Source organism: Mustela erminea, chromosome 9, assembly GCF_009829155.1.
Source record: "Mustela erminea isolate mMusErm1 chromosome 9, mMusErm1.Pri, whole genome shotgun sequence".
NCBI lineage: Eukaryota > Metazoa > Chordata > Mammalia > Carnivora > Mustelidae > Mustela > Mustela erminea.
In genome coordinates this window covers 55,130,033-55,142,989 of record NC_045622.1, presented here as the reverse complement: position 1 = coordinate 55,142,989, position 12,957 = coordinate 55,130,033, and the positions used below count along the sequence as shown (strand labels likewise).

Genomic DNA, 12,957 nt, shown 5'->3' with positions numbered 1-12,957 from the left:
CCCAGCGGGAGAGAAAGGTGACCTTACAGCTAACTCACACTTAAAGGTTTGGTTTGTTTTACTCCACCCAGGGCATCTATGTTTGGCAAGAGGAACCTAAAAGCCCAACTCTCAGCAATTTTCTTCTCAATGACAACGCCTCTTGACCTTCAGCTGGTGATCTGAGCATCCCGGTGCCGCCGGTGAGTTTCTCACAGAACGAGAACTATGTTTTGACGTCAACTTATTGGAAGGCTAGAATCCCCCATACGGAAAAGGCTGAATGAGACTAGCCTTCAGGCAGGCCCTCTTGCCTTGCGGACAGTGTGAAGGCCTTTCTGCCTGAAAAACTCTCCCCTCACTGTGTGCTAACCCTCTACCAGGAAATGTGCCTCTTTGCTCCCCCACCCCGCCATAGGCATCACCCTTTTCCTGGCTTCCTTGCAAGTGCAACAACCCCTTCCACCCAGGAGAGGGAGCACTTCGAGTCCCTGGCCTTGGCAAGTGGATGAGCTTATCAGAACTGTCAGAGAATCACAGGCCCAATCTCTGTCTCTCTCTCTCTCTTGGAATTGGAGACTTAAATCTAGAAGGGTAGCCAGAGGCGGGTCTTCCTGCGCTGGAGGGCCCTTGATCCACAAAATGCTCCTAAGGCGCCTGGTAAGGGGGACAGGCCAGAGGTAAGCCCAGCTGGGAGGGGGCCAATGCTCACCTTTTACCAGCTTCCAGAGGTAGATCTCCACCTGCTCAGAGGTCTCATGCTCGAGGGCAAAGCGATATAGGTTGTCTGGGCTTGGAGCTATTGATGTGTGGACGAGGACATGGCCTGGCACCTTCGGACACCTGGTAGCACTGATGTCACTGGGGCCAGGGTCTGCCTTGTCCTCTGGGGAAGACAAGGAGATCATGAACACTCTGCCCCCTCCCCACCCCTGCCTGGTGAGCCCAGGAAGCCAGGCCACTGGTCCCACTTCCCCTTCAGGTCTTTAAAGTTCTGGTGCCTCTGGCACCAGATTGACTGATTCTGTGTATACGTGCTAGAGTCTCTGAATTGGTTCTCTAAGGCCAGTATTTTGTGAGCCAGGCATTTTCCGCTCCTGTATGTCTAAAGCCCCTGCAGCCTGACTCCTCGTGTTGGAGATGTTCCAAGTACCTGTGCCCCGGGGAGAGGGACTCTGCACCCACTGCCTTCCCTGTCCGCAGCATCTCTTTGTACCTGGGCAAATCTTGCAACACTTCCCGGCCACTTTCTCAGGGCGATGGCAGGGGTACTCCGTGGGACAGGTCACCCGTTGGCAGTCCTGGCGGCCATCCTGACAGGTGCACAAGATGCAGGGCAGGGGTCCAAAGGAGCGGAAAGCTGGGTGCCACACCTCCCCATGGGAGTATGTCTTCCCACTGTGCACACAGGCTGGGCCAAGGAGGGCGGGAAGGGAGGAGGGTCAGTGCCACGGACCTGGGCCAGAGTCCCAGGAATGGATGGGGCCAGGAACTTGGGGAGCCCCTGCTCCACCGGACTGGCCCAGCCACACTGCCTGCAAAGTTGAGGCCGGGTATAAAACTGGTCACTGGTCCCTGCCTTCTCCCCTGCTGCAGCACTCAGGGCTGACCCCAGCCCAGTATGGGCCCAGTGTGTTCTTGCTGAAGAAGGAGAGTTCTCCCCCTGCCCTTCCCAGGCACCTCTGGCAGGGGGAGTTCTTAGACCCAGTTCTGTTCCTACCTGGCAGTGTGAGCTCGGGCAGGTCCCTTTTATTTCTTAGCCTCAGTGTCCCATGAGTCCGGGGCTGTGACAGGTAGCTCCACAGCTGTGCCCGCTGCCCCAGTGGGAGCCCTGCACTGAGCCTGCTTTCCTCCCCTTCTGCTGCTCCTTCTCTACACCATTCTGCCCATCTGCCTGCAGCTTCCCTCCGCTCCCTCCTTCCTGTGTCTTTCTCTCACAGCTTCCTTCTACTATATTTATTTCCATGTCTGAAGCCCCTCCAGGACAAGGACCTCTTTTCATTTCTCTCTTCTGTGCCCTCGATTCCCAGCAAAGACATGGCAGAGGCTCAGAAAATACTGTTGTGCTGCCCCATGGTCTTGGTTCTAGGGATGGTTCTGTGTCTCACTCAGTACTCTGAACCTCAGTGCCCTTTCAGGACACTCCAGTTTTGATATTTTAGGAATCTACAAGTTCCTTGCCAAGTTGAGATCAGGGAAGCACTGAGCTAGGGTCGGGGGGCTGCAGGGCTGGAAGGCAGGAACAGTCGGGGCCCCCTTTTCCCACCTTAGGGATCAGAGGAAGTTCCCATCCCCACCTTTCTTATGTTTCTCCTTCAGGACAATCTTGACTGTCGTGCTGCCTGCCCCCTTCGGTCGGAAGTGGCGAGAGATGAAGCCCAGAGGAGAGCTGAGACCAGTGGGGGCTGGGGTGCCCAGGCCTCTCTTTCTCCCACTGTCCCCTGAACACGGATCCTGGGAATGTCTCTGCAAATGGCAGGAGGGATAAGGATCACTGCTGGGCCCGTGCCCGCAGAGGAGCAGCAAGACAGGCTGTGGTGAGGCCTACTACAGTGGACACCACCATCACTTCCTAGTAAAGAGAGGCACACACTAGGGATGAAAAGATCTGGATGTGGCCCAAGATGTTCTCAGATGGTGAATCTTTGAAAACTCTCAGAGGACGGTGGTTTGGAAATCCAGCCTCCACCAAGCCCTTCTCAGGCCTGTCAGAGCCAGGGCCTTGGGGCTGGAGTGAACACAGTGTGCTGAGGTCTTGATCTGGGAGACACCTTGATCAGGGACCTGGGAAGCTTCATATTTAAGAAATGGAAGGTGTGGCTGTGTTGAGTCAAGAGTCGGGGAATTCTTTGAGGAGATTTTGTTGATTGGGGAAAGGATGGGCCTCTGAAGATCTCACCAGGCCCCAGAATCCCACAGGGTGGAAGACTTAAAGCAGGCCCCACCTGGAGACCCTTGGTCCCCAGAGCCTGATTTCTTGAGCCCCTGGAACCTAAGATCCTGAGACCCCGCCCCTCCAGACCAGATCTTGGGCAGACTGGCAGTGATAGCAAAGGGTCTGTGGTGAGGGCTGTGTAATGAGGCAGGAGCAGCACAGCTCATGGTTAGAGGACTGGGCAGCTCCAGGCCAAGGCAGAGGACCAAGTGGGCTTACTACCCCCCTCACTGATACCGAGTCATTCATATTCCTTCTTCTACAGCCCCTTTCTGCCCACATGATCTCTGAGTCAGAGACTGGCCAGACAGCCTACAGGAGTTCCCAGGAAACTATCTCAGGCCCGAGAACAGGCACAGGTACATAGGAGGCTCCCAGGAAATGCTTGTCAAGTGGAATAGTGGCAAGACGGAATCGAGGAGCCCAGCCCTCTAATGGGACTTGCTCACGTCATGCAGTAAGTAGCTAATCAGGGCCTGGAACCAAGCCTAGGTAGGCTTCTCTTAGCATTTTGCCTCCTAGGGAGAGGATGGAATGGCAGAGGTAAAGGGGGAGCTCGTTAGTTCAGACCCCTGGGGAGTCCCCAAGCATGGAAGGCCAGCCTCCAGTCCCCCAGGGTCCAGGTGACCCAGGCTGAGAGAGGAGGTGGAGTTGTTCCCCTTGTAGACACAGCGCAGAGGGCGGCTGGGGACTTCAGTCAGTGTAGAAGCCCATCCTCCTACCCCTTTCCTCTCTGACCAGAGAAAGCGGGCCAGTTTAGCTCATCCTAACTCCAGACAGAGATGGAGAGGGGCCAAGACAGAAGGGAGGACAGAGAGGTAGCCACCAAACAAAGAACCAGTACCTCAGGGGCTGGGTGGGGAAGGCTGGAGAGGCCATTTCCTTGGGGGAATGTGCTGCCCAGAGGCAGCCTGAACTAAGGACAGACACAAGGTTATCTAGCCTCCGAAAAAACAGTGACACAGTGTTTCTTAGGAGGGAAATCGGGCAGTTTGGGGCCTGCTCTTGTACGGCATGGTACTTTCTCCCAGGCCCCTGTTGACCCAGCAGCCATGATGGGAGACTGGGGAGAGGGGCTGGAACATGGTGGACCTCATGTTGCTGACCTAGGGGACAAATGAAAAATGAGGACAGTAATGGTACCGCCTGCCCCAGAGTCCTGGGCTTTAGGCCGTGGCTACCAGCCGCCCTCACCCCCTCTCCCCACCTTGTGCACTCACCACCCCATGCTGCGACTGCGTAGTGTCCTCTTCAGCTGATCTCTCACCTGACCCATCTGGAAACCCAAAGGGAAGTTGGGTCAGCCTCTACCTCCTCAGCCTTGCAGACCAGAGCCCTGCAGGCCTTCAGCCCCCCAGGCCTCACGCCACTTCTGCAGTCCCTGCACACCAGCAGGTCCCTCTGCTCCTCTGGGGCCTCATTCCTACTTCCCATTACAACCTCTCCTCACCCTCGGGTTGACCCATTCCCCACAACTGGGTTACTGCCTCAGTTTCCCCACACTGACCTCCTGGTCACCATTAGGACTGAACTTGTTGGCTGGGCCGGCGCATCTTATTCAGTGCCCATCATGGATGGCCCACGGGCCCACGGGCCCAGCATCACATCCCTGCAGCCTTGCTTGGTGCAGCCCCCTGGGAAGCCACCCTATCCAGCCATGCTTGAAGTCACCAGGCCTTGGTATACTATCCACTCTCAGGCACTGACCTCCAGCCCCTCTGTCCTTTCAGTTGGAACACCCCAGGACTCTATCTTCCACTCTGCGGGGTCTCACAAGGCCCTGAGAGGGATTCTCTCTATCCAGCCCCAGCCTCACATACAGTCTGGTATTCTTGGTTCAAAGACCAAGAACACTGGAATCAGACAGTCCATTAGGAATCACCGAGGTCAGCCTCTCAGTGCATATGTGACACTGCTGAGGCCCAAAGAGGGGAAAGAATGGGCAGGAATTAGCTGGAGGAACCGGGACTAAACTGGAGTCACCTGATTCCTGGTCCAGTGCCCTTCCACAATACCAACATCTGGAGAAGCGTTCTACTATGAAGCCCTCCCTTCCCCCAGTGCTGCCTCCTCCAGGAAGATTTCCTGAACTACCTCAACCCACAGGGTACAGTGTGACCATCTGTGCACTTGTTTGTGCGCAAGCCATTTGCCCTTCACTAGCTGAGGTTCCTCCGCCTCTGACAGTCCATGGCTAGGGCCCTGGGGTGGGCTGGGTGGACACTCAGATCTAGGGACAGACTCACCTTTGCAGGCCTGGCAACAGGAGGCGGGCAGTGGTAGAGGTGCAGGGCAGCCTGGTTCTGGGCAGGTCATGAGACCGCAGTAGATCTGGCCTTCCTGACAGAGCAAAGGGGAGATGAGCTCCAATGAGGAATAGCCTCAGGGTTAGGAGAGACCCTGCCCTGGGGGCAAATGGCCTTGAGGTGTCCTTTGAAGTGGGTGAAGAAAGGAGCAGCAGAGCCTCCTGGGCAAGGCCCAGCCAGCTCAGAGGAGGGTCCCCTGTACCCTCCCCAGATGGTCCCCGGCCCTGAGGTAACATACATCCTTCAGCTTCTAAAGGGTTTTCAGACCCTGTCTCTCCCACAGCTCTTATAGCAACCTGGTGAGGTGGGATTCTTCCATCCTACAGATAAGGAGGGCCCGAAGAGGGGCCCGAACTGCCTGAAACCAGAAACCAGAGACGCAGCCCAGAAGAGCCGACTGGAGCCCAAGCCTGTTGACTTTCTGCTGAAGTCAACACCCTCCTCCCCTGACCTGGGACAGGGGATCCAGAGAGAGGAGGGAGATCCATGGGACACCCGTCGAGCTGATCTTGCTCTTACTGAAAACCCTAGGTCCCCAGCTTCAGGACCCAGCCTGGAGAGGCAGCACTGCTGAGGAAAAGGCCTTCTGGGAATCATTTGGTGAGTCACTTCTCTTCTCTGGGCCTCACTTTTCTGCTCAGTGGAACGGGAGCCCTCCCATCTGGGTTGTAAAGAGCAACTGGGCGGGTAGTTGTGAAAACCCTTTTCAAATCGGAAGGCATGATGTCCCTGGCAGGAAGTGATATCACCTCGAGTCCTTTCCCTATGCCTTTTGCAGTGAGGCTCAGAAGTAGGCCAGGAGTCAAGCCAGTTCTATTTAAACAAGGGAGAGAAGAAGGAAGGGGAGACCCCAGTGTCCAAGGAGAAGGGACAAGGAATCATAAGAATGTTCTCACTACCCCACCGCCATGCCATCATTCTGTCTCCTCCCACAGACTCCTCCTCATCCAGGCCCTTGTCCTTTACAGGAAGCAGCACAATACAGGGAAGAAGGGAACGTGAATTTTGGAGTCTTGCGGCTCTCCTCTGAACTCTGGCTCTGCCACTTAACTAACTGTGTGACCTTAGGCAAGTTACTTAACTGATCTGTACCTCAGTTTCCTCATCTGAAAAATAAAAACGGTGATTGCCTGCTCCTAGGGCCTTGGGGTGCTGTATGGAAATACAAGGCATCTCCATGAACCAGCAGATACGATATATTAGACTGCTGGAAGAGGCTCATGCCCTATAAAAAATAATTGCCCTCTACGTTGATTTGTAAGTGACCACTTTTTAGTATTTGGAAGTTGTTTGCTCTGCTGCACAGATACCTGAAGATTCAGAATCTCAGACGAATAGGATGGCTGAAAGCCACCTGTCAGCCTAAAGCAGGGCCACACTTGAGCCCACCAAGGAGGAGGGTGGAGAATTTCCAGATCAGGCCCTGCTTGGTTTCAGTCTCTGTCCCCAGGGAACACTGCAGGGTCCGTTCTTCCTGGGCCTAGACCCAACTCTGACCACAGAAGGAGGAGCTTAAGCGAGTTCAGATTAAATCCATTTGCAACGAGCAGTCTGAACCTGTCTCTGTACCCCAGCACTGATCATTCACTCATTCACTTATTCATTCAGCAGTCATTATAGACACCTGTGTGCCAGGCCCTGAGCCGGTAGCAGCAGAAGATACAAAAAGGAACTGGGCATGGTCCCTCCATTCGAGGAGTGCAGAGTCTAGCGGGGAACACAGAGATGGGCAAATGCGAGTATACAAGGTAAGCGTGCGGCATCAGGCAGCTCATGGGGATGCAGAAGGTCAGAGACAGGCAGGACATTCTGAAGCCCAGATGTTCCCTTCCCCCGGAGCCCATCTACTCTCACTTGGCTTTGACCAGGAGGAACGCTATTGCCCCCACACCACACCACCGTGTCTTTCAGGCCTCTCTGTGCCGGCCTGTGCTTAAGAGAACGCAAAAGGACTTACGGTACAGCTGCAGAGGACACACTGGTTGGGCAGGCGGGACGGGAGTAGCTCGTGGGCACTGAAGATCTCTCCGTGTTGGTACAGGGTCCCATTGTGCTGGCAGGACTTTGGGGGGGCCCGGAGCCCAGATGGGGTGTGAGGTTCTGCAGTTAGGGGAGGGGAGAAGAAAATGAAGTTTTGCATTGCTCCAAACGCTTTGTCAAAATTCACCGGGCCACTTTCCTGAAGATTCAGCATCTTATTCTATCTTGGCACTTCAACGAAGTTCTGGCCTCAGCCTTCCCAGCCAGTCTTCATATTAACCAATCGAGAGGTCTCGCTGATACCTACATCTGACCATGTCACTCCCTCTCATGGGTCCCCACCATGGCCTTTCAGCCCCTCAGTGTCTGAGCTGGCCCTGACAAGAGCAAGAAGGCAAGGCCAGAAGCCTCAGCTCCACCGAGCCCAACTTGGTGGGGACCTTTGTTGTTAGTTCATTGCCTTTTCAGGGAGCATATCCAGGAATCCCCTGTAGTGCCAGGCACTGTTCTAGGTGGTGGGGATACAGCAGTGAGCAAATTAAGGTCCCATGCTGAGTTAGAGCCTAGTGGATTCAGCTGGAATGATCTGGACTGGCCCTGTGCTTGGTGTAAGCTCCATCATTCACTGGCTGCCACAACCCCACTCCTCAGCACCTGCCAGTTAGCCTGTACTCATCCTGCCAGGTTGTGGGGTTTAAGTTTCCAGTCCTGAGAGAACCCACTCATTCTCTCGAGACACCTTTACTAAGTGCCTTCTGTGTACCAGACACCAGGCTAGGCATTGGGAATGGAGTGCAGAGTAAGACCCAGGCCCTCCCACCTAGAAACTCACAATCTAATTGGGTAGAGAGATGCTCTACAGACAGTGACACTGGTATGGTAAGGGCTAGGGCAGATGGAAGCATCAGTTGTCAGCTCAGACAAGGAGCTCTTAACTCAGGAGCTGGGAGCAGGGGCTGGGGGCTGGTCAGGGAAGGCTTCCTGAAGGAGCCGATGGCTGAGCTGAGTCCTGGAGAAGCACTGAGCCAGGCAGGCAAAGGGACAGGGTAGGGACAGGGAGAAGGAGAGAGGAGCATGGAAGAGGTAAGGGGCCAAGGCACAAAGTAAGCAAGGGGAGGTCAGGATTCCTGGAGTGAGCCTCTACCAGAGAGGAAACATGATACCCCCCTCACCAGCCAGGATGAAGCTCAGAGCTCCTGCTCCCCGAGGGAAGCCAGACCCAAGGACATCTATGACCCAAGTCAGAACCATGGTGAGATCCCTACTGGGCTCCCGCATGGAAAATGAGTCCCTTTACACACATACGCCACGCAGGTCCCTAGCTCACCAGGAGAGCCCTGGTTGCAGAGCCTGGAGACCATAGTCTGGAGCCATGTTTGATCACCTTCCTGATGTTTCTAAGCACTGATTTTCCTCTTGAAATGGTCCCCACTGGGTGCCCCTCGTTGGCCATTTGGTTACCTATACACTCAGTTATGCCAATTCCTTCTCAGACTGCCTCTCTTCTCCTCTCTTTTACCTCTGTTTCCTAGAATTCCAGTCTCAGATGCTCTTAGAATCTTAAAATCATAGACATTTAGCATGAAGACGTGTAGAGTACCTGAACCTCAGCACTGCGGGGGTTGTCCGGGGACATGCGCTCCAAACTCCTTGGGTCATTCCCAGCCCCAGGGTGGAAATCCTGGCATCTCCCTACAGGGCCTGCCAGCCCTGGCTCCCTCGTGCACTGACACAGGACACGTCGACTCCCTCTAGCTCTGGTCAGCCAGAGAGGGTTGGGGCCCAAGCGTGCCATCCTTGGGCCAACCACACCCCTGTTGCCTTAAGTCACTTTCTACATTTTCTCCCTCCTCCTGCTAAGCCCAGTTACTTAGGAATGAGAAGTTTGCTGCTACCCCAGCCCTCCTTGGGGATCCAGGATGTTTCTTCCCCTGAGTACCTTTGTAGCCTCCAGACCTCTGATGGCTACAGTCTGCCCCCGCTCATTCCAGGAGCCCCCCTCAGCCAGAAGCCCACACTGGGATAGAGATAAGGGTCAGTGAGCAAGGGGGAGGAAGGAGGCTACTTACCCACACACCGGGGACAGCACTGCTGTGGCTCGGTCACAGGCTGGGGACAGTGGACAGGTGGGCAGTGGAGGCGGTAACAGCTCACATGGGCACTCTGAAGGGGACACAGGGGGGTGGTCCTGATTCCAAAGAACCGTGGCCTCCCACAAGAACCCATCCTCTCCCCAAACCCCATCCCAGCTGTGGAACACTATGCTCATTTTAAACCTGTGACAGGAGAAAAGCAATCTACTCGATTTGTGCAGTCCCTCCCCTTCCCCTACTCACATGCCCCACCATGGAGGGGACTGCAGTGTGCATGGATTTGCACAGAATCTGTGTCCCCTTCCTGGTGTTTGAGAAGTATGAGTAAAAGGCTGGAGTTAGTTTGACTTTGATCTTGACTGTTGTTGTTTTAGCTCGGGGACTTCATTCTTTTCCCTCTGGCCTGAGCTTCATGGTTAAGAGAGGGCAGGTGACAGGGATGGGGACATGACTAGAAACCTGATGTGGAGAAGACTCAGGGATTCGTGAATCTCTGAAGAATCTCCCTGAATCTCTGGGAAGTTTGGGTAACTTTATGCGAAGCTTCAGAGCCGGCACCAGCGAAGGAGGGGCCCAAAGTTATGCTTTTTCACATACAACAAACAGAAGAGACTGGGGCAGAGAAACAGAGAGCTAGAGAGAGAGAGGGATGAGCAGAAAGAGAAGAGCTGAAGAGAGAGAGGCTACTGCCCCTGATAGCCAGGGTCTGTCAGCCCAACCACCTGACTCTCCCCTCTGTGTTGCAATGAATCATTTTCATCAGTCTTGTCTATTCAACTGCGGATTCCCAAGAACAAGGGTCAGTCCTGGTCTCTTCATCTCTGAATCGTCAGCTCAGGGCCTTGTTCCAAACCAGTGCCTGTTACAGTCTGGATGAAGGAGGGAGTGAATAAATGAGAGCCAGGAGAGGAGTGGTAGAGGGCCTCTTTGTTAGATGGAGGGCGCCAGCTTTGTCCAGCTGTGAAGTTGACAGGTTTGCTTCCAGGCCCCCTGCCCACCGAGGTTCCCCCCAGCACCTCTTGCCCCATGGAAAATCCTGGACCAGACGCCAGGCCCTCTGGAGTCACTGCTACTCAAGATGGCCAGATCGCAAGGACTCATCAGCACTAAGGGGCATCTCAGAGTCTGTAGAATTAGTCTGAGCCCCAAAAGGGGCCTTCTAGAGTCTGAGCCCCTCAATTGAGTAACTAGAGTGGAATTCAAGGAACTGTGTGACCTGAAGAGTTAGAATCTCTCTCTCGATTATGGTCTTAGAGGAGCCAAGGGGTAGAGACAATCAGGAACATACAGCCGGAAATAAGGCAGAGACAGGCAAAAGGTTGAATGGGCAGGGGACCAGCCAGGAGGCCTTGCAGCTAGATCAACTCTCAGAGAAGTCATAACTACCATGTACTGAGTGGGCATTAAGTAGAGGCTTTGTCTTATATATAAATATATGACCTCTCTTTATCTTCTCAGCAATCCTCAGGGTAGGAACAGCTCTCCACACTTCCACAATGAGAGAAGAGCCTCTGTCCTAGAGGTTAAGTTGCCTAAGACCCCACAACTGATGAGCACTCTCTCCAGGATCTAGGTCCTTTCCGTGATGCTGAGCTACCTCTGATGGCTGGGCGGGGCGAGGGGTGGGGAGTGGCACTTGTAGGCTCAGTATCTACAGTGTGACTGCTGGGTGCCAGGCCCTCTTCTAAGCTCTGGGGACATAGCAATGAGACCAACAGTTTCTGCTCTCCCAGAACTTGCATTCCTAGGAGTAGGAGAAAGTCTCTAAAAAAATAAACAAGTAGGAACAAGATCATTTCAGATGTTAAATTTATGGTAATAATAAAAACAGGGTGGTGGGATTGAGTTAACAAAGTTAGACTCTTTCAATAACAGCTATCAAAGAAAGCCTCATAAGGGGTCATGTGTATGTGACGGATGGCAAGTGGAAGGGACCGTTCCTGAGAAGATCTCATGGGAGAAACATCGAGGGCAGGAACAACCAGGTAGGACTGAGATTGAAGTGTTGGTGCAGGTGGGAGACGCGGTCTGAGAAAAGGGCAGAAGGTAGCTCCTGCAGTGCCCAAAGCAGGAAATTTAAAATTTTATTTTAGGAGCAATGAGAAGCTATTAGAGGGTTTTAAGAGTAGAAGAACGTGGTCAGTTTTATGTGCAGAAAAAAATCATCCTAGCTGCTGTGTGGAGGACAGACTTAGAGAGGGAACAGGGAGAGCCCTTGGGAGGCTGGTGTAGCAGCCCAAGGAGAGATGAAGGTGGCTTTCATTAGGGGAGCAGTGATGGTGGAGAGAAGTGGAGGGACTCAGGGTATATCTTGGAGATACCCACACAGCCCCTTGGGTTGGAGAAATGGTGTGTGTATGAATTCCGCGGAGGGAGAAATGAATTAATGCCAGTGGATCACAGAACTTGGACTTTGTCAACTGGACCGCATGATATGTCTGGAATTTTCTGTTATGGTTTTCTTTCTGCTCTCTGGCTATATTTCATAAAGTTCTTTTTGTAAAGGCTGATTGGCCTCATATGTGCTAAGGAGAACCAAGGGGAGGCAGTTGTGGGGGGGTTGTGTCCACGCTGGAACCAGTGTTCTGCCTCGGGCCAACACAGGAGAAGGAGTGGAGAATCTGTGGGACAGATCCCAGGAGGAATGAGACCCCAGTGATCAGAAGCAGGAGAGGGGCTGGTCCGCCCACCTTCATTTCCTAGTGTCTTCTCAGAAGCTCTTCTCTGCTCTCACATTGAGGATTGTCTTAACAATCTTAAGAGACCTCCTGCAGTCCTCTCTTGGCTTTGTGCAGGGAAAGACAGGCACCAAGGGGCTGGCTCCAGGTAGGTACCCTGTCCCTCCCTCCCCACCCCCAGTACCAGCATCCAGACAGAGAGAGCTGAGGATCTCACACCAACCAGGTTGGGCCCCGGGCAGCTGGACTAGAGCTATGGGTGTTGCAAGCCCCCCAAATCACTCCCCCTCCATCCTTACTCCCCCACCCTCATACCTGGCCTGAGAATTCTGGACCACATGGGGGTCTTAGTTATTCTGCCTAGTTGGTAGTACAAGGCTCTATGGAGGGTGCTGGGATGGGATCATGGGGGGTGGGGGGGCTGAGGGGAGGTGAGCCAGAGGATCTGGTCTCTGTCCCCGTTCATTCAGCCTCTGGCAGCAAACTGGGCCTGAGTGAGCACCAAGGAAGGTCTGCCCTCAGGGACTCCATGTAAGGAGGGTCGGTGACTGACAGGCATGGATAACTGTTATCCTCGGCCAATAGTGATCAGGAGGAAGGGACTGAGAAACTTATGTGGCATCCCAGAAGAAGACACCCTTGCGGGTGAGGCATCAAATAAGGTTGTTGGTGGGGGTGACTTGCAGGTGAAGCCTTGAAGGACCAATATTCGAGCTAGTGGCCTTGGGAGGACACATCCTAAGGCCGGGCGCAAGAGAGATGGCTGGAGAAAAGGGCACAAGGAAAGAGAGGTCAGGGCAGAGAGGCTCTTGTCCTGGGACACAGGTGAGGCTGGCAGCCGCAAAGGGGAAGGAAGGCTGGCTGAAAGGTGGAGGGCCCCAGCTCCCCAGCCAGGTCCCGCCACTGACACGCAGTGTGACTTACCTCTGGCAGGTGCACAGAAGCTCCCATGTATTGAGTACTCGCTGGTGAAGCGGCATGGCCCC

The 12,957-nt window shown here is 54.1% G+C and overlaps 2 protein-coding genes across 5 annotated transcripts in view; one reads left to right on the top strand and one right to left on the bottom strand.

Moving 5' to 3' along the window:
- Positions 1-2,379, top strand: part of POLD3 (DNA polymerase delta 3, accessory subunit) — a 121,561-nt gene extending 119,182 nt beyond the window's left edge. The window contains exons 12-13 of the transcript XR_004289130.1: positions 72-182; positions 2,299-2,379. The gene's annotated coding sequence lies outside the window, so the exon portion shown is untranslated. The remainder of the gene's footprint in view (positions 1-71; positions 183-2,298) is intronic.
- The window catches only part of CHRDL2 (chordin like 2), a 30,095-nt gene that overhangs the window by 4,362 nt on the left and 12,776 nt on the right, over positions 1-12,957 (bottom strand). For all 4 annotated transcript variants that reach the window (XM_032357828.1, XM_032357829.1, XM_032357825.1 and 1 more), the window contains exons 3-9: positions 9,270-9,363; positions 7,178-7,320; positions 5,161-5,254; positions 4,135-4,190; positions 2,277-2,445; positions 1,196-1,390; positions 692-865 (exon numbers count right to left, since the gene is read on the bottom strand). In XM_032357828.1, coding sequence (XP_032213719.1) covers positions 692-865; positions 1,196-1,390; positions 2,277-2,445; positions 4,135-4,190; positions 5,161-5,254; positions 7,178-7,320; positions 9,270-9,363 — 925 coding nt within the window. The remainder of the gene's footprint in view (positions 1-691; positions 866-1,195; positions 1,391-2,276; positions 2,446-4,134; positions 4,191-5,160; positions 5,255-7,177; positions 7,321-9,269; positions 9,364-12,957) is intronic.